General features: G+C 41.7%; 2 protein-coding genes across 4 annotated transcripts in view; both read left to right on the top strand.

Moving 5' to 3' along the window:
- The window catches only part of ftcd (formimidoyltransferase cyclodeaminase), a 104,537-nt gene extending 91,721 nt beyond the window's left edge, over nucleotides 1-12,816 (top strand). Inside the window, exon 15 of one of the 2 annotated variants that reach the window (XR_007247982.2) lies at nucleotides 12,783-12,816. The gene's annotated coding sequence lies outside the window, so the exon portion shown is untranslated. Of the gene's footprint in view, nucleotides 1-6,554; nucleotides 6,669-12,782 lie in introns of those variants that run through there. The other variant, XR_007247983.2, reaches the window with a different exon arrangement.
- The window catches only part of rpe (ribulose-5-phosphate-3-epimerase), a 35,951-nt gene extending 19,121 nt beyond the window's left edge, over nucleotides 1-16,830 (top strand). The window contains exons 1-5 of one of the 2 annotated variants that reach the window (XM_059647016.1): nucleotides 6,556-6,668; nucleotides 12,783-12,922; nucleotides 15,134-15,268; nucleotides 15,579-15,665; nucleotides 16,470-16,830. In XM_059647016.1, the coding sequence (XP_059502999.1) occupies nucleotides 12,785-12,922; nucleotides 15,134-15,268; nucleotides 15,579-15,665; nucleotides 16,470-16,592 (483 nt within the window). In that variant the 5' untranslated portion in view covers nucleotides 6,556-6,668; nucleotides 12,783-12,784 and the 3' untranslated portion in view covers nucleotides 16,593-16,830. Of the gene's footprint in view, nucleotides 1-6,555; nucleotides 6,669-12,782; nucleotides 12,923-15,133; nucleotides 15,269-15,578; nucleotides 15,666-16,469 lie in introns of those variants that run through there. The other variant, XM_048535093.2, reaches the window with a different exon arrangement.
- Nucleotides 16,831-21,175: the final 4,345 nt, after the last annotated feature.

Consider the following 21,175-nt stretch of genomic DNA (forward strand, 5'->3'; position numbering starts at 1 on the left):
AGTTACAAACTGTTCCTACGTGAGATTAAATGGGAGAGCTATATTATCCTCTTAGTAATTGTAACTGAGAGTTGAATGCTATTCATCTGGTGTATGCTATGTTGAATTGCTTTATTCAACCCTCACTTTCATCCATTTCCCCATTTTTTGTGAAAGATCAGACTGAACCTTGATTTTTGAAATCTGTCTAGTATTCTTTTTAATTTGTTGATATTTGCCCAATTGAATTATTTGATTTCTTTCAAGGTGAGAGTTCCAGTGCTAGTGCAGTCATGCCTGGTCTTAACACTGATACACTTATGGTAAATGATTGTCCCAACATAAATAGATACAATGAGTTTTGTCTCTCTACTCCTCCACTTTTGAAAGCTGCAGCTAAAGTTGGGTAGGCCTCACTGGGATTGGAAGAGTTTTGAAATGCTTCGAGTTTTTTAAATATCTGAAACCATGTGGTGTAGTAAGAATGAGCAGAGCCTCTGAATGTCCATTTTAAAATGGCGGCAACAACAGGGAGGAGGCTAGGTTGCATCTGGTGACACCCAAGACATTTTAAAAAGTGATTAAAAAGTTAGCAAACACTTAAATTACAGTAATTGAAGGAATATATTGTTAACAAAAAGTGTCAATCGAAGTAGATTTTTAATTTAAAAAAAAACTGGTTTTTATTATTGTGCGTGCACAGAATGAGAGAAATTAGAAATGAGCATATGCAGGCAGCAGTTATTGGTGAGAGATAATGGGAACTGCAGATGCTGGAGAATCTGAGATAACAAAGTGTGGAGCTGGATGAACACAGCAGGCCAAGCAGCATCTTAGGAGCACATCTGATGAAGGGTCTAGGCCTGAAACATCAGCTTTTGTGCTCCTAAGATGCTGCTTGGTCCGCTGTATTTATCCAGCTCCACACTTTGTTATCTCACAGTTATTGGTGGATTGTTGATGTCACTAAACACTTTGTAGCCAGTTATTTAGATGTAGACTGTATGTATCCTGGTATCAGAAATGGGTCAACTAGTCTCCTTAAACAACTAATGAACATCTAGATTATTGGAAGTATAATTTTAAGTAAAAATTATTAACAAAAATTTTAAGCTGTACAAATATACATCCTTTCTTGAAAAAGAGCACAAATTATGCTGAATATCTGAAATAAAAACAGGACGTGCTGGAGAAACTCAGTGGCTCTGGCAGCTTAATATAGAGATAAATACAAAGTTAACATTTGAGCCCAGTGGCACTGCTTCAGAAATGAAAGGAGCTGGAAAATTTAGCTTTTATTCTGTGAGAAAGAGTGAAGGGAGAAGCAAGTGGAACCAATGGTGACAGCTGGCATACTACAACAACAGATGATTAAGAAATTAGTTTGTAGCTTGTGACAATGAGGTACCCTTGTACGATGCAAGGATTCCAGGAAAGAGATAAGCTAACCATGGTTAACCAGAAGAGTTAAGGATAGCATCAGATTGAAAGAAAATGTACAATTTGGCAAACATTAGTAATAAGACAGAGGATGTGAGCATTTTTTAAAAACAAAAAACAACCAAAAAAAACACTTCGTATAGCAAGTAATAGCCAAATGGGTAGCAAGAGCTTCTTTTAAAAACATAAAAGGAAGAACACAACAAAAATGAACATTGCCCTCTTCAGAATGAGGCTAAAGAAATAACAGGGAACCAGGAAATGGCAGAGAAGTTGATTAAATACTATACATCAGTCCTCCATAGTAGAAGACACTAGTAGCATTCCAAAATTACTAAATAATCAAGGGACAAAAGGAGGAGTGGAAATAAGTATAATAGTCATTACCAGAGAAAAAGTGCTAGAGAAACTAATGGTGCCAAAGCTCAATTAACACCTTGGACCTGGGAGTTGCATCCAGGATACTAAAGAAAGTAGCAACAGAGACAGTGCATACACTGGTAGGGATCTTGGACACGGGGATTATAAGTCTGCTAGTGTAACATACTTACTCACAAAGGGAAGGTTACAAACTTGGAACTATAGATTTATTTGAAATCACAAGCTTTTGGAACACAGTAGTTGTTTTACCCAAATTTGGAGGTGCCAGTGTTGGATTGGGGTGGACCAGGTCAGAAGTCACATGACACTTGGTTATAGTCCAGCAGGTTTATTTGAAATCACAAGCTTTCGGCTTAGTGCTCCTTTGCCGGATGAAGTGAAGAAACGTACACAGGCACAGAACTTAGAGGCAGGGGAGGCACGTGATGAAAGCCTAAAAGATGCTGGAAGACACCCTCATAAGAACGGGTTACGATGCTCAACTGATCATGAGTTCTGATGTGCCACAATGAAGAACCATAGTAACCTGCTCACAAGACAGCCACAGGGCACGATTGATAGAGTACCCATCATCGTCCAGTACCTCCCCAGAGCAGAGAAATTACCCATGTTCTTCACAGATTTCAATATGTTCTCGATGAGAACAAATATCTTGACAAGGCCATCCGTACATTTCCACTTCTTGCCTTAAATAACCACCAAACCTTAAGCAGACCATCATCTGCAGCAAACTACTCAGCCGTCAGGGCAACATTGACCACACCACCCCACAACCCTGTCATGGCAACCTCCTCAGTACATGCCTGATCATTGACATGGATACTACCATCACACACAGAAACACCACCCACAGAGTACACCGTAAGTACTCCAGTGACTCTACCTCATACGCTACGGGCACAGATGACCTGAAGCATGGATGTTGGAGAGACCATTACACTCTGACAACAGTTGGGAACACCTTCAGTGGTCAAGGACATTTAGCCTCTGATCTTTCAGTAGGCATACTCCAAGTCAGTCTTTGAGATAGACAATGCAGAATCGCCAAGCAGAAACTGATAGCCAAGTTCCATACCCATGAAAACTGCCTCAACCATGATCTTGGATTTATGTTGCGCTCCATGTAACCCTATCATACTGTCCTGTATTTGTAAAATCTTCTTTACTGTCCTGTTTTGACGCCATCACCAATACTTTTTTTTAGATTAGATTCCCTACAGTGTGGAAACAGGCCCTTTGGCCCAACAAGTCCACACCACTCCTTGGAACATCCCACCCAGACCCATCCCCCTATAACCCACACACCCCTGAACACTATGGGCAATTTCGCATGGCTGATCCACCTCGACTGCACATCTTTGGACATGGGAGGAAACCGGAGCACCTGGAGGAAACCCACGCAGACACGAGGAGCATGTGCAAACTCTGCACAGACAGTTAACCAAGGCTGGAATTGAACCTGGGTCCTTGGTGCTGTGAGGCTGCAGTGCTAACCACTGAGGCACTGTGCTGCTGTTATGATCGCTCTACCTTAATTAGTTTATACAGTTTTGGATGACTTGTCACTTTGGTTAGATCTGCAGCATGTGACTCATATCTATAGAACATAGAACATTACAGCACAGTACAGGCTCTTTGGCCCTCGATGTTGTGCCGACCTGTCATACCGATCTGAAGCCCATCTAACCTACACTATTCCATGTACGTCCATATGCTCATCCAATGATGACTTAAATGAAAACAGCCTCAAGTCCCTCAGCCTTTCCTGTTAAGACCTTCCCTCCATACCAGGCAACATCCGAGTAAATCTCCTCTGCACTCTTTCCAAAGCTTCCACATCTTTCTTACAATGCGGTGACCAGAACTATACACAATACTCCAAATGCGGCCGCACCAGAGTTTTGTACAGCTGCAGCTGTTATTTCAGCTTTTTTGGTTTGTCAGTAGTACCATCTTATTTTTCATCTTTTTTTGTAATTATCTGTCTGCCTCAATCTGATTATAGGTTATCTCTTTGCTTGCTATTCAGCTGTTAACATTTTACTCACACCATCTGATACTTTTCAGTCATCTGCAGAGATTTACTATGCAGCATGTCAACACTCCAGTCATACCATTGGTGCGATCTTTTCATCTCTGTGCCTGTGTGCTTCACTTCACCTGACGAAGGAGCATAGAACATAGAACATAGAAAAGTACAGCACAGTACAGGCCCTTCAGCACACGATGTTGTGCTGTGGAATAATCCTAATCCAAAAATAAAATAACGTAAACCTACATTCTCCTCAATTCACTGCTGTCCATGTGCATGTCCAGCAGTCATTTAAATGTCACTAATGACTCCGCTTCCACGACTACCACTGGCAAACTATTCCATGCGCTCACAACTCTCTAGGTGAAAAACCTCCCTCTGACGTCTCCTCTATATCTTCCTCCTAACACCTTAAAACTATGACCCCTCATGGCAGTCAATCCTGCCCTGGGGAAAAGTCTCTGGCTATCGACTCTATCCATTGCCTCTCATTACCTTGTACACCTCGATCAGGTCACCTCTCTTCCTCCTCCTCTCCAGAGAGAAAAGTCCGAGCTCAGTCAACCTCTCCTCGTAAGACAAGCCCTCCAGTCCAGGCAGCATCCTGGTAAACCTCCTTTGCACCCTCTCCAAGGCCTCCACATCTTTCCTATAATAGGGCGACCAGAACTGGACACAGTATTCCAAGTGTGGTCTCACCAGGGTTTTGTAGAGCTGCAGCATAACCTCGCAGCTCTTAAACTCAATTTCCCCCTGTTAATGAAAGCCAAAACACCATATGCTTTCTTAACAACCTTATCCACCTGGGTGGCAACTTTGAGGGAGCTATGCACTTGAACACCAAGATTCTGCTGTTCCTCCACACTGCCGAGAATCCTGCCTTTAATCCTATATTCAGCATCTGAGTTCGACCTTCCAAAATGCATCACTTCGCATTTATCCAGGTTGAACTCCATCTGCATTTCTCAGCCCAGCTCTGCATTCTGTCGCTGTCTCGCTGTAGCCTGCAATAGCCCTCGATACTATCAACGGCACCTCCAAGCTTTGTGTCATCAGCAAACATACTAACCCACCCCTCAACCTCCTCAACCAAGTCATTTATAAAAACTGCAAAGAGCAGAGGCCCAAGAACAGAGCCCTGTGGGACAGTACTCAGCACTGACCTTCAGGCAGAATACTTACCATCTACAACCACTCTCTGCCTCCTGTCAGCCAACCAAGTCTGAATCCAGACAGCCAAATCACCCTGTATCCCATACCTCCTGACTTTATGAATGAGCCTGCCGTGGGGAACCTTATGCCTTGCTGAAGTCCATGTACACCACATCCACTGCTCGACCCTCGTCAACCTGTCTCGTGACTTCCTCAAAGAACTCAATAAGATTTGTAAGGCATGACCTGCCCCCCTCAAAGCCATGCTGACTTCCTTTAATCACACTATGCTTTTCCAAATAGTCATAAATCCTATCTCTCAGAATTCTTTCCAAAACCTTGCTGACCACAGACGTAAGACTGACTGGTCTGTAATTTCCAGGGATTTCCTTATTCCCTTTCTTGAAAAGAGGAACAACATTTGCCTCCCTCCAATCTTCTGGTACGACTCCCGTGGAGAGTGAGGAAGCAAAGCTCTTCGCCAACGGCTCAGCAACCACCTTTCTCACTTCCCAGAGCACCCTAGGATAAATCTGGTCTGGCCCTGGGGACTTAACAATCTTAATGTTTGCCAAAATTTCCAGCACATCAGCTTCCTCAATCGTGATCTGTTCAAGCCCGTTTTCCTGCTCCTTAAAGTTCTCATTCACAACAAGGGCCCTTTCCTTCGTGAAAACGAAGAAAAAAACTCATTTAGAGCTTCCCCTATCTGCTCAGACTCCGCGCGCAAGTTCCCTGCACTATCCCTGATCGGCCCTCCCTTCTCCCTAATCATTCTCTTATTAGCAAACGTGATTTCAAATAAATTTCTTGGACTATAACTTGGCGTTGTGTGATTTCTGACCTTGTCCACTCCAGCCCAACAGTGGCACCACCTCATCTTGGAACTACACCTTAACTAACCAAAAGGATCTAATAGCTGAACATTTAGAAATACATAATATGATCAAGCAGAGTCATCATGGCTTCATGAAACTGGAATCATTCCTGACAAATTTAATAGAATTCTTTTGAAGAGGTAACAAGCAGGAATAGATAAAGGGGAGCCAGTAGATGTACACTAATAGATACTTGCAGCATAGAAGGAAACCATTCAGCACACTATATCTGTCCGTCAACAAAGCTCTGACTTCACTAATTCCATTTTCCAACTTTAAGCCCAGAGAACTGAAGACAATGGCAACATGAGTGAATATATAAATACTGCTTAAATGTTGAGTTTCTAACTCAGCCGCCCCTTCAGTCATTGAATTCCAGTTTCCCACTAAACTCTGCATGAAAATTATCAATCTAAACATTTAATCTTCTATATCTTACTGTTAACTCTATACCTCTGTTACTGACTCAGCCACGAATGGGAAAAAGTGCCATTGTATCTACTTTGTGTAGCGCTCTCAATGTTATGTACCTCTAGGACCCCTCTCAATCCTTGCTGCTCCAAGGAAAATAACTCCAGTTTATCTAATCTTTCCTCCTTATTTCAGACCCTCTAAGCCAGGCAACATGTATCTTGTTCTCCACTACATCATCTCCAGTGCTATCACATTTTTTTTTCTTTATTCATTCACAGGATGAGGGGTGTTACTGACTAGATAGCATTTTATGCCCATCCCTGATTGCCCGGAGGGCAGTTAAGAGTCAACCATACTGCTGTGGGTCTGGAGTCACGTGTAGGCCAGACCAGGTAAGGATGGCAGTTTCATTCCCTAAAGAGCATTCGTGACAATCAGCAATAGATTCACGGTGATTATTAGATTCTTAATTCCAGATATTTATTGAATTCAAATTCCACCATTTGCCACCTTTAACAGTCAGTGATGACACCGCCATCCCTCCAAAAATATGATTATCAGAACTGCACACAGTATTCCAATGTGGCTTAGTCAGCATTTTATACAGTTCCTGCATAGCCTCCCTGTTCTTATTTCTGAGTCTCAGCCCATGATCCACCTGCCCTGCTATTTTCAGACGAAATGCACACCAAGGTCCCTCTGATTTTTAAATACTTTCCAGGGTCCTACCGTAGATAATCTATGTAGTGTACATGGCCTTCTAAAAGAGGTTTGATGAGTACTGCATATTAGACAACTTAATAAGATAAGTGCCTGTGGTATCGGAGTTAGTCTTTTAGCTTGGATAAAGGATTGGCTAACAAGTAGAAGACAAGTTAGGATGGAGGGGGGCATTTTCAGGATGGCAACCTGTAACTAGTGGATTGGCACATGGATCATGGTGGGCCATAATCGTTAGCAATGCACTTTAATGTGAGGAAAGTGAATGTACTATAGCCAGGTTTGCGGATGATACAAAAATAGGTGGGGAAAGAAGTGGTAATGACAAAGAGTCTGCAAAGGGATGTAGACAGCTTAGATGAATAGGCAAAAACTTGGCAGAACTCGAGGCGGCACAGTGGTTAGCACTGCTGCCTCATAGCACCACGACATGGGTTCAATTTCCATCTCGGGTGTGGAGTTTGCACATTCTGCTCGTGTCTGCGTGGGTTTCCTCCGGGTGCTAAGGTTTCCTCTCCCAGTCCAAAGATATGCAAGCTAGGTGGATTGGCCATGCTGAATTTCCCGTAGTGTTCAGAGATGTGTAGATTAGGTGGGTTATGGGGGGTGGCATGCTTTGAGAGTCAGTGTGGACTCGTTGGGCTGAAGGGCCTGTTTCCACACTGTAGGGATTCTGTGATGTAATGTAGGAAAATGTGAGGTAGGAAGAGGTGGGAAATTTGCTAGTGCTATTCGGGTGGATTTGAACTAGCTCAGAAGAGGGATGGGAAACTGAGGTGTAGTCCTAGTACACAGGAGGATGAGCGTAGGGAGGACATGGACAGGACCTCACTATCACAGGAGTGTGCTAGCAGATAGCAAGCTGGGTTGAAGTGTGTCTACTTTAACACCAGGAGTATCCGGCCTAAGGTAAGTGAGCTTGCAACTTGGATAGGTACCTGGGACTTCAATATTGTGGCTATTTCGGAGCCATGGATGTTGCAGGTTCCAGGGATTAGATCTTTCATTAAGGTCAGGGAAGGTGGTAAAAGAGGGGGAGGTGTGGTTTTGTTAGTCAAGGACAGTATAATGGTGGCTGAAAGAACTTTTGATGAGGACTTGTCTACTGAGATGGTATGGGCTGAGGTCAGAAACAGGAGAGGAGAGGTAACACTGCTGGGAGTTTTTTATAGGTCCCCGCAACATTCCAGGGATGTGGAGGAGAGGATCGGCAAAACTATTCTGGGCAGGAGTGAAAAGAACAGGGTGGTCATTATGGGAGACTTTAACTTCCCTAACATTGACTGGAAATGCTATAACTCTAGTACGTCGGATGGATTAGTTTTTGTCCAGTGTGTGCAGGAGGGTTTCCTGACTCAGTATGTCAAAGGGCCGGCAAGAGGGGAGACCACACTGGATCTGGTACTTGGTAATGAACCAGGCCAGGTGTTTGATTTAGTGGTAGGTGAGCACTTTGGAGAGAGTGACCATTATTCGGTTATATTTACTTTAGTGATGGAAAGGGATAGGGACATGCCACAGGGCAAGAGTGAAAGATGGGGCAAGGACAATTATAATGCGATTAGGCAAGACTTAGGCATAGAATGGGTTAGCAAAATGCAGGGGATGGGGACAATCGAAATGTGGAGCTGGTTTAAGGAACAGATATTGCATGTCCTTGTTAGGTATGCCCCTGTCCGGCAGGGAGGAAGCGATAAGGTAAGGGAACCGTGGTTTACCAAAGAAATTGTATCTCTTGTTAAGCAGAAGAGGGAGGCTTATGTGACGATAAGAGATGGTTCAGATGAGGCGATGGAGAGTTACAGATTAGCTAGGAAGGATTTAAAGAGAGAGTTAAGAAGAGCAAGGAGGGGACATGAGCAGACATTGGCAGGTAGAATAAAGGAGAACCCTAAAGCTTTCTATAGGTATGTGAGAAACAAGGGTAGGAATAGGGCCAGTCAGAGACAGAAGTGGGAAGTTCTGTGTGGACCCTATGGAGATTGGAGAGGTGCTAAATGATTATTTCTCATCTGTTTTCACTGAGGAACCAGAGAATATTGTCGAGGAGATGACTGAGTTACAGGCTACTAGAATTGAAAGGATTAAGGTTAGTAAGGAGGGGGTGTTATCAATTCTAGAAGGTCTGAGGGTAGATAAATCCCTGGGCCAGATGGGATTTTTCCGAGGATTGTCTGGGAAGCTAGGGAGGAGGTGGCGGAGCCTTTGGCCTTGATCTTTCAGTCCTCATTGTCTACAGGTTTATAACAATCGAGCAAGCAACAATTTGATTGGAGATAGCATGGATTCGTCAAGGGCAGGTCATGTCTCACAAACCTCAATGAGTTTTTTGAGAAGGTGACCAAGCATGTGGATGAGGGTAGGGCAGTTGAAGTGGTGTACATGGTCTTCTGTAAAGCCTTTGATAGGGTTCCACATGGTAGGCTATTGGAGAAAATAGAGGCGTGGGATTGAGGGAGATTTAGCAGTTTGGATTAGACACTGACTTACTGTGAGAAGGCAACAAGTGGTGGTTGAGGGAAAATATTCCACCTGGAGTCCAGTCACTAGTGGTGTGCCTCAAGGATCTGTTTTGGGACCACTGCTGTTTGTCATTTTTATAAATGACTTGGATGCAGGCATTGGTGGATGGGTTAGTAAGTTTGCGGATGACACTAAAGTCGGTGGAGCGGTGGACAGTGTGGAAGAATGTTGCACGTTGCAGTGAGACTTGGCTAAACTGCAGAATTGGGCTAAAAGGTGGCAAATGGAATTTAATACGGATAAATGTGAGGTGATTCACTTTGGGAGGAATAATAGGAAGGCAGAATACCGGGTCAATGGAAAGATTCTTGGTAGTATGGATGTTCAGCGGGATCTTGGTGTCCATGTACATAGATCCCTGAAAGTTGCCACCCAGGTTGATAATGCTGTTAAGAAGGCTTATGGTGTGTTAGGTTTTATTGGTAGAGGGATTGAGTTCCAGAGCCGTGATGTCATGCTGCAACTGTACAAAACACTAGTCCGGCCTCATTTGGACTATTGCGTGCAGTTCTGGTCGCCACGTTACAGGTAGGATGTGGAAGCGTTGGAAAAGGTACAGAGGAGATTTACTAGGATGTTGCCTGGTCTGGAGCGCAGGCCCCGTGAAGAAAGGCTGAGGGACTTGGGTCTGTTCTCATTGGAGAGAAGGAGGTTAAGAGGGGATTTAATAGAGACATACAAGATGATCGGAGGATTAGATAGGGTGGACAGTGAGAGTCTTTTTCCAAGGATGATGACTTCAGCTTGTACAAGGGGGCATAGCTACAAATTGAGGGGTCATAGGTTTAAAACAGATGTCAGAGGCAGGTTCTTTACTCAGAGAGTGGTAAGGGCATGGAACGCCCTGCCTGCCAATGTAGTTAACTCAGCCACATTAGGGGCATTTAAATAGTCCTTGGATAAGCATATGGATAATGATGGGATAGTGTAGGGGGAGGGACTTAGATTAGTTCACAGGTCAGCACAGCATCGAGGGCCAAAGGGCCTGTTCTGCGCTGTATTGTTCCATGTTCTAAGAATGGAGGAGCTGAATAGTTAAATGGAGAAAGACTGCAGAAGGGTACAGCATAGAGGGACTTTGGAGTCCTCATCAATGAATCGCAGTAGCATCTAAATTCAGTGTTCAAAAAGATTATTTCCACTTGTGTGAGAGTCTAGGATCAGAGGACATAATCTCAAAGAAAGAGGTTTCCCAGTTGAGGAGAGAAAGAAATGAGGAACATTTCACAAGGGTCGTGAATTTGTGGAATTCTTTACAGCAGTGGGCTATTGAGTTGGGCCATTAGGTATATTCAAGGCAAAGATTTTTAGAGTCCTAGAGTATGAAAAAACCTTTCTTGTACAATTCATCTGCACTGACCAATTATCCTAAACTAATCTAGTCCCATTTGCATGTATTTGGCCCATTTCCCTCCAAACCCTTTCCAATCCATATACCCATCCAGACGGCTTTTATGTGATGTAATTCTACCTGCCTCTCGCTGCCACTTCCTCTGGCAAAACATTCCATGTACATATCACCTTCTGCATGAAAAGCTGCCCTTCAGATATCTTCTAAATCTTTCTCAACTCACCTTAAACCTGTGCTCTGTAGTTTTGAACTCCCCTGTCTTGGGAAAATGACCTTATCTGTGCCCTCATGGTTTTAAAAACATAAGGCCGTAAGGTAGCCTCTCATGTTCCAGCAAAAATCATAAGGAAAGTAAGTCAATTGGGAAAAGGCAGGAAGGCAAGTTAAGGATCATCAAATCAGCCTTGATCATATTGAATGATGGATCAGAATCCACAAACTGAAAAGTTTGCTTTTACTCTTCCATCTTGTGACCTTACAGTATGTTGCCTCTGTTGAGTCTAGATCCATGCAAATGAGACAGCAACATTGGTTTGGGGAGGTGTAACAATAAGGCTGAGATCCTGCTGTGAAGTTGTTGACCTTGAAGTTGAGTCCTCATGGCTGTAATATGCCTAGGCAGGAGTGCCTAAATTTAAGCTTCTCTTTTGGTGTACGTGGCTATGTCCCTTGCTCAAATACTGGTTGAGGGAGTGGGGGTGAGAGAGTTGAAAGTTGACTAGAATTGACAAAAATTGTTGGAGAACAACAGTGTTTAAATAGAAGGCCATGCTCGCCATTTGCAGTATGTTTATTGTATTAATTTAAAGGATCTAGATTTGGTTTTATAAGTATAACCTTTTCAAAGCTACTGGTTAATGGGAATTTAAGTGACGAGTGGTGTCCCACAGGGTTCAGTGTTGGGGCCACAGCTGTTCATCCAGATCAATAATATAAGGTGAAGGGACTGGGGGCATTCTGGCGAAGTTTGCCGATGATACGAAGATAGGTGGACAGGCAGGTAGTACTGAGGAGGTGGGGAAGCTGCCGAAAGATTTAGACAGTTTAGGAGAGTGGTCCAGGAAATGGCTGATGAAATTCAATGTGAGTAAATGTGAGGTTTTGCACTTTGGAAAAAAGAATACAAGCATGGACTATTTTCTAAACAGTGAGAAAATTCGCAAATCAAAAGTGCAAAGGGATCTGGGAGTGTTGGTCCAGGATTCTCTAAAGGTTAACTTGCAGGTAGAGTCCGTAATTAAGAAAGCGAATGTAATGTTTTCGTTTATCTCAAGAGGGTTGGAATATAAAAGCAGCAATGTGCTTCTGAGTCTTTATAAGGCTCTAGTTAGGCCCCATTTAGAATACTGTGTCCAATTTTGGGCCCCACACCTCAGGAAGAACATAATAGCCCTGGAGCCTGTCCAGCGGAGATTCACACAGATGATCCCTGGAATGGTAGGTTTAGCGTATGATGAACGGCTAAGGATCCTGGGATTGTACTCATTAGAGTTTAGAAGGTTGAGGGGAGATCTAATAGAAACTTACAAGATAATGTATGGCTTAGAAGGGGTGGACGCTAGGAAGTTGTTTCCGTTAGGTGGGGAGACTAGGACCCTAAAATTAGAGGGGGTGAATTTAAAACTGAAATGAGATGCCATTTCTTCAACCAGAGAGTGGTGGGCACGTGGAATTCATTGCCGCAGAGTGCAATGGAGGCCAGGATGTTGGATGCCTTCAAGGCAGAGATCAACAAATTTAATCTCGAAAGGAATCAAGGGCTACGGGGAGAGTGCAGGGAAGTGGTGTTGAAATGCCCATAAGCCATCATTTAAATGGCGGAGTGGTCTTGATGGGCTGAATGACCTTACTTCCACTCCTATGTCTTATGGTCTTAAGTGCTCTCTGCCACTGTGCCTTGTTTATTTTACAGATATGCATATGATGGTCTCAAACCCAGAGCAGTGGGTGAAACCGATGGCAGTAGCGGGGGCTAATCAATACACATTCCATCTAGAAGCAACAAATAACCCAGGAGCACTCATCAAAGACATACGTGAAAACTGCATGAAGGTAAGTGTGAAGGAAGTGTTTGAGTCAGTATGAACCATTTTATTTCTGTCCATAAAATTTCAATAAAGTGATTGCTCACCGTTCAAAATGAACTGTGCTTAAAACTACCCGGGAAGTTGGAGAACCTCTCCCTCCAAATTGAGGTCATGGGCTGTTTAGAGCTCTACAGTTCTACCGTTTTAGATTGGAGGGCACATCCATAACACTGCAGTGATCACCTATTGCAGTAGAGTACTGGAGTTTGCAAATTTGTTTTTTGTATAAGGCAGAAGGAGTGCAGGTCCATGACTGTACAACAGTTTGGTTACAGCCCTGGTGGTGAAAGTCTATCACTGTACAACACGAGGCAGAGTACTGTTGGGGACAGAACTGTCACTCTGCAACACTGGGATATGGTACTGGTGGAGGCAGATCTGTCACTGTATAATTCCCTGTTTGATTTCTTAGTAACTACATTATGTTGATGGTGTCTTGTTTTGCTCTTCTCCACAAGTGGAAATGCTTTGTCTGAATTCCCTAAAAGTATTGTCCAAAAGTATGTTCATCACTCCCATATGACAAGTGTCCTAGTATAACATGAAATTGAATTGTGTTAAAGTTGTAACAAATAAGCAACAGGCATCACAGTAGACTACTGTTTGTTATCTGTCCTTCATTAAGCAAATTGTAGTGAATATGTTCATGTTAAACAGGAATCACAGTAAAACCGTCATTTGTGGAAGAGGCGGCATTCTGCTCATGTGATTCTCTACAGATCAATTAGTTCCATTCCCACACCAGTTTATTTCTTTCAAGTTACTGCTTTTCAAGTACCTACTCCCTCTCAATTTCCTGTTGTCTCCAATATCTGCTTCTATCAATATTTATACAGATTCTTCTTCCTTTAATAAATACCAGCACAAATAATCTTTTAAGGTACATTGGCTGTATTGCGCACTAAACACATTAGCACCATTTTTATCCCTAACAGCTATTCCATTGCTTACACCCCATGTTTGAACTGAAGGTCTACTATGTCAAAGCAGGCAGGGCCAGTCTTCACAAAGGACAATGGTCAGACTGGTCTTTAACATTTTCTTTAAGAATCCTGTATACCTGGGTGCTAACTGAGAAACTGGTTTTATTTAGCAGTTGATTGGTACTATTCACAAAGCATAATGGGAGTTAAGTGTGTAAGGAGTGCTGGGGCAGTATAGAAAATGGGTTCAGCCTTTATCTTAATAGATATGTCAAATTAAATGACTGAAAGGTATAGCATGATACTGGTATAAAACAGGAGATTAGCCATGACCTGTAAGTAAATTAAATGATTGGATATCATGCTTGGAAATAGCTTGAGACAGAATATAAACAAGGTAAGACTCAATACAGATGCCAATACTCTGGAGATTTACACATTCTGTTCCCTTTCATCATGTACCCTGCATTAGGCAGTGACAGATCTGCCTCCACTAGTGATGCTTCTGCTTGTTTATGTTGATGGTCTCTAGTGTAACAAATAATGTAGCTACCAAGAAATCAAGTAGCAAATTTAGAAAAATATTTTATCAGTAAAGCAATGCCCATCTATACCAGTAGCTAAGACGACTTCTGAAATCTTGACCTGAAACATCAGCTTTCCTGCTTCCTCTGATGTTGCTTGGCCTGCTGTGCTCATCTGGCTCTACACCATGTTATCTCAGAAAGGAATAAATGCTTACTATAATAGATTTGTGATGATACAGGAAGGATGCTTAAATAAAGCATAAATGTCACCATGTTTAGGTTGATCTGTTTGTGTTCAGTTTATTCTATGTAATTCTAGATTAGAATTAAGATGATCTCAGCAAATCTCCAGTTGATCGTTATTCTGCACTTAAACTGCATATCTGACATGGTGCTGGTTGATTTACTTTGTTTAAACAATTTGGTACTTCAAATAGAGCAAAACAAGTAAACATGTGGAGTTTATCTAACGCAAGAAGTTTCTTGGTTAGCTTTTTTCAAATGGTACGTCCAACAAAGAGATGACCAGAGTGGGTATTATTTCTTTTTGCTTCCAACAGAAGACTGTAGAACTGGACAGCACCTCTATTAAAACAAGCATTCCTTTATTTCACTGCTGCATGGACACATTAATAGGGGAATGAACTTTTAAAACTTAATGTAAATCCAAACCCATGTAATATGGCAATCTCACACTTGATATATCTTGTATTCTTCCTCCTAAAGGTGGGACTGGCAATTAAACCATCTACAACTGTAGAAGACTTGGCTCCTTGGGCAAATCAGATTGACATGGCTCTAGTGATGACTGTGGAACCTGGGTTTGGAGGTCAGAAATTTATGGGTGATATGATGTCAAAGGTATAATTTCCCTTTTCATATGCTTTGTGGCCTGTTGTAGTGTTTGATCTTTGAAGGAATTGGTTTAACATCTAATAGATGCTACTAGGACAGGTTAGTTTGAATTTCTTTAGGTGCAGAAGTTCTGCTTAAACAATTGCAAGATAATTCACGTTTTCCCGTCCTAATGCAGATATAGAATGTTTCATAGTTATTAGAAATCTGTTCCCATTTAGCTGTGGAACCTGTTTGCTAAAATATTTCCCTCCTTGATTGTCTATTTGTGAAAGAGATTTGGAACAGAAAACCATTGTTTGTCTTTTGTTTTTAGGTCCACTGGTTGCGAACACAGTTTCCTTCGCTGGATATTGAAGTTGATGGAGGTGTGGGACCAGACACTATTCAGAAATGTGCAGAGGTACTACTCCGCTAACACAAAATCTGGTGCATATTGTGTTTTAATTGCTTCAACAAGACTTACTTGTTCCATCCCACCACTTTTTTTTGCAAGTTCACTGCAGTAGATGCTACCTCACTGGTCATGTTCCCAATGGCTGGAGTACAATGGATGTAGTTCTCCAGCAGTGTTCCCTTGTTTTCTTCTCTGCTGAAGGTGACAAATGTGGTGTAGGGGAACGGAGATGTGGTTCAGACTCGATGCCAGTAGGTTTTGATGAGTTGACACTACAGGCAATAGCAATCCCAATGTACAGTCCACGCTGCTGCACAAGTGGAGATCAGATATCTCTGCAGAGTCATCTTTCGCAAACTGAGCTTGGCACCTCCTATATTGCCTACATCTACACTACATACTCTAAATTCAAAACTGGTTTGAGACTGTTCTCTTAGCTGGAGATAAAAGAAGGCACCATTTTATTGAAGGACTGGAACTGTTCTTATCTGCAGATTTTGTGGTGTAGCAAAGCTCTCAATGCTGTTTAGAAAGAAAGTTCCAGGATTTTGAGCTAAGGACACAGGAGGAATAGGAATGTATTTTGGCAGGAACACAGAGGTGGTGGTGTTCCTGTGTACCTACTGCCCTTGTCTTTTTGATAGTACCTTCTAAACCCATAACCACTCCTCTGTAAGGAGCTTTGGTGAATTGCTACTAAGCACTGGCCAATCACACACATTTACTCCCTACACAGTATTAATGTTCAATACATACTTAAAGCTCTTTTTTGGTAAATCTATTTATGATATTAAACTTAATTTTTTTTAGGCTGGAGCAAACATGATTGTCTCTGGCAGTGCAGTCATGAAGAGTGATGACCCCAGATCTGTAATAAATCTGCTTCGCAACATCTGTGTTGAAGCCATGCAAAAGCGCTGTCTGGACAGGTGAAATGGCAACAGTGCAACCACAGGAAATTCAATTGTGCCTTCTACTGGTGGTGGTATGGGAATGAACTTCAAACATGTGTAAAACTGATAATTCTTCTATACAGCTGAAACAGTATAGAAGTTCATGGGGCTATACATGCAGAGTCTGCAAATGTAAAACTTCCTGTAACTGAAACATTTTCTCTTTTTGCCCCCTTTTCTCTGTATTCTGAATAAAAATAAATAACTGTTGTACTGTTTGTTTGTGATACAGAAACAGGAGCTGACAATGTAGAAAAAAATCTCAGACCCTTGGAGTCTGGTGAGAGTTAGTGCTGTGAGGATTTCTATATCATTTAACAGGAGAAATTAAGCAGGAAAAAGTTCAATGTGAAATTTAGCTTACCTGTGGGCTTACCTCTTTTCTAGCCCTCTTGAAATGAATGCTAGCATTGTAGTTGCCTTCCTGCCTTATGCACATTAACTTCAGGACTTATGGTTTAAACTGGCTACCAAACTCCATAGCCTCATTTCCCCAGATTGGGCAAGGAAGTTGTAGATGAAGTACAAAGTCCTTTTGCAGTCTTCCCATTTCTTCAACACTACATATCCCTCCAGTTGTCTTTGAAACTATCATCTGGTTTCAAGGAAACTCCAGAGGGATAGCAGTAGTTCTTCCTTTAGGGCGAAGAACAGCTTCTTGGTGGTCTACGTATCCAGCTGTTCCACACATGATGAGGTGCCTTGGGTGATGGTTTTAAAATCATAAATATCACTCCTTTAAACCAGAACGATACAGAAGTCTCTTGAAGGAGGAAAATGCTGGCTTTGAAGAAAAGTATTTAACACTACTGTTCCAATGATACGTTATACGTTAATCACAGTGACTGAAATTATTTTCCTTAGTGCAGCATTAAAATTGATCATGGCAATACTAAAAAAAATATGAGCAGAATGTTAAAAGCAAATTCAAGATACAAAGTAAATCTTAAGAAGTGCTGGAAATAGAGAGCACTCTGTTGAAGCTTTGATCACGAGGCCCAGTCCACCCTGACATTTTCCTGCCTTTCAGTTGCTTAAGTATTTGCAGCACAGATGCACCAACTGGAACCTTTTAGCACAAGAGAGGACAATAACACTTGTAAAAACAAAAATTATTTTACTTGAAAAGATAAAACAGAAGGCAACAAGGTGTGAAAAGAAACCTAAACAAAAACAATTTCAGAACACTTTCTCTTGATCTACTTGATATGACCTCAGGTCCAGCTGCTGGTCAAATAGGGTGCAGAATATTCAACAGATTACAAGAAGTTTACAATTTGGATACTGCTGTTCTCATTGATGACTCCAGGCTTAGACTTCCTCTCAAATGAATACATCCAGTATTTTCAGTTCTTTGCCTGAACTCCAACCTTCCACTGAGTTATATTTGAATGATTTTTTTTTAAGCTTAAAAATCAGTCCAAAAGCTTATGAAATTGCAGGTTTCTTTCACTACCATCAGGTGATTTCTTGAAGATAATGGCTGCAAGAATAATACAAAGGGATTAGCAAAGTATGATGAAAACAGAAAATAAATTCCATTCAGAAATATGAGTCTTTTCCTCATTGTTTTCAGTTCTGAAGAATTAAATCTGAGTCAAAACGTTAACTGTCTCTCCTCATCAAAGCCTCCACAAATGCTTCCAGACCAACACAGTTTCGCCAGCACTTGATTTTTTTTGGCTTCCTCAGAAGACGAGCCTGGGATTATTCTGGATCAAAAACTGTTAGTATAGTTCACAGGTTAGAATGTAAAAATGGTTGAAAAGTAAAATATTTCAACAGGTCTAGCAACATTTTAGATATTTTTACATATTTTGTCAGGACTGGCAAAGAGATAAAGTGGTTTCAAAGTAAATATAGAGACAGAGACAAGTGGCAGAAGGGTCAAATCAGCTGGTATAAAGGATAAGTAAATAGTCTAGAGGTGTAGAAATGTGGAGCATCAGCATTATGGTGTCGTCCACAAGATCCAATATTGATAAAAACAATATTTAGTCTGGAAGGCTAAAGGGTTGATCAAAGATGAGATGCTGTTTAAAAAGAAAAAAAAAGTGGCTCAGAACAACTGGAGATAAAAGCTCAGAGCTGAAAAACAACCTCATTACCTGATATTAAAAACACACAAAATGCTGAAAACACTCAGCAGGTCGGATTGCAAAGGTGGAGACTGAAACAATGAACAAACAAGTCTGTGACCTTTTATCGCCTTGTACCTGAAACTGTCATGTTACTAGAGGTTTGAGAACTGCACATCCAAAAACACATGTAACATGTTACTCTTACTGCCACAGGAAACCATGTGCTTGAAAAGTTGCATAGTGGCAGAATCCATGTTCAACTCTTGATATCTGCTGGTCATAAATCGGGACTACAATTAATAGTTCCATGCCCTAAATTGAATTAAATGTGAAATCAACCCAAATTCTAAAGTTTAGTTCCAGTAACATCTGAAAATGACTAAGAATGGATGTTCAGTGGAGCAAGGACCCAACAGTGCAACATGTTCACAATCAGTAAATAATGCTAAATGCTGCCAGAGGTGCTGGATTGAATTACAAGCACTAGGGAGAAGTTCTGGATGAGTAGTTACCCATGCTAGAATCCACACTGTCAGAAGGGGTAGAAACAAAGGTTTGCTCAAAATTGCTTAGAAGTGACTACTTTCAAAAAGACAATTATAAACTCACTGCAACACCTACCTTATGATCATCCAATAATTTTCAGTTTGCTAAATAAACCTCAGGTTTATCAACACTACTTAATTACACTGTTCTGTCTCCAGAGCAAGAGTTTATATTCTGCTTCTTCAGTAGCTGTGTGTCCACCAGATGGCACTTGTCTGAACTTCCAGTGCTAGTTGGTGTTTGATTAATTGGGCTATTCCCACTGAGCGTCAAGTATGTGAGTGGTCGAGGTCCAACTTTATCACTTTCGGCTACCTCTGGATGAGTCAAGTGTTTTGTCTCCTCATCATTTAGAGGGAAAGTACGACAATTCCAGGGTAAAACAACCTGAAAGAAAGAGCAATTCTCATTATAGATAAAGCTGTGTTAATGATTTACACATTTTCCATTACACCTTCAATATCTTCAATATTCACAAGCTCAAAAAAATTTTGAAACTGTATCAACACTATTTCACTTCTGTACATTTTGGGTTACTAAGTCTGATCTCACACACTCATCTTGAACAAATAAACTTTAATTTTTGCAGCATTACTCAACATTGTTGAATTCCAGAACAAAAATGTGCTTGAGAAAGCTTGGACAGACAAAACAGCAGTTAAAATTTAAATGTGGTTTAAATTGCACAAATCCTATTTCAAAAAGTATTTAACAGGATCGATGTCATTACAGCTATTTGATCTATACAGGCCATATTGGCTCTCCATATATCAATCCAGTCAGTCCAACACCTCATTAAATCACTGCAGCCCTTCCAAGTTTACTTCCTTCAGTTGTTGTTCCAATTTGCTTTTCAAATCATTCACCTTCTCTGATCACACTGACCAACTAAGACACTGCAGAATCTCAAAGCTACCTGTATAAAATGTTTCAATATTCCTTTCCTTCAAATAGTATTAAAACTTAGTGACCTCTGGTTCAAACAATATATCCTGGTCATCAAAATACATTGGCAGGCAAAATCAGGGAGAAACCCAAGATCTTTTACGAGTGGGAAGAGAATAACCAGGGAACAAGTAGGGACCAAGGAGGAAACACGTGTGTGGAGCCACATGACATTGCTGGAGTGTTAAACAAGTACTTCACAACTGTCTTTAGTCAGGAGGAGTATGGAGGTACAGATTTGAGGAAGAGGAACAGAGAAGTGCTTGAGCAGATTGATATAGGGACTAAGGTATTAGAGGTTCTGGCGGGTTTAAAAGACAGTGAATCCCCAGGTCTGGAGAACTTGTGTCCTTTGGCAGCCTGGGGTACAAAAGGGGAAATTACAAGGACTCTGACCCAAATTGTTAATTTCTCTCTAGCTGCTTGGAGGAAATACCACAGTACTGGAGCATTGCTAATGTGGTTTCTCTTTTCAAGAAGGGTGATGGAGATAGACTAGTGGTCAGGAAACTATTGGAGAAAATTCTGAAGGGAAGAATTAATCTCTATTTAGAGAAGACAGGTCTAATCAGGGCCACAGTCAGCATGACTTCTTTCTCCTCCCCGCCCCGCCCCCCCGCCCCCCCCCCCCCCATAGTGAGATGATGCCTAACAAAGCTGGTTGAATGTTTCAGAGTGTAGATTAGGATACAGTTGATATGGATTGCAAAGCCTTTGATAAGATCCCACACGGCAGACTGATGAAGAAGGTGAAAGCCTAGATCCCATGTGCTAACTCAACAAGTTAGATCCAAAACTGGCCGAGTGACAGCCGATAGAAAATGATGCAGGAAGGTTCTTTGTATCTTGAAGCTAGTGCCATTGGTATACCACAGGGATCAGTACTGGGTTTCTTGTTTGTGATATTCATAAGCAATTTGGATGAGAACGTGGACAGGGGAGCAAATAAATAAGTTTGTGGATGACACAAATACAAAGTTGCTGGGTAAGC

The sequence above is a fragment of the Stegostoma tigrinum genome, chromosome 7, assembly GCF_030684315.1.
Source record: "Stegostoma tigrinum isolate sSteTig4 chromosome 7, sSteTig4.hap1, whole genome shotgun sequence".
Taxonomy (NCBI): domain Eukaryota; kingdom Metazoa; phylum Chordata; class Chondrichthyes; order Orectolobiformes; family Stegostomatidae; genus Stegostoma; species Stegostoma tigrinum.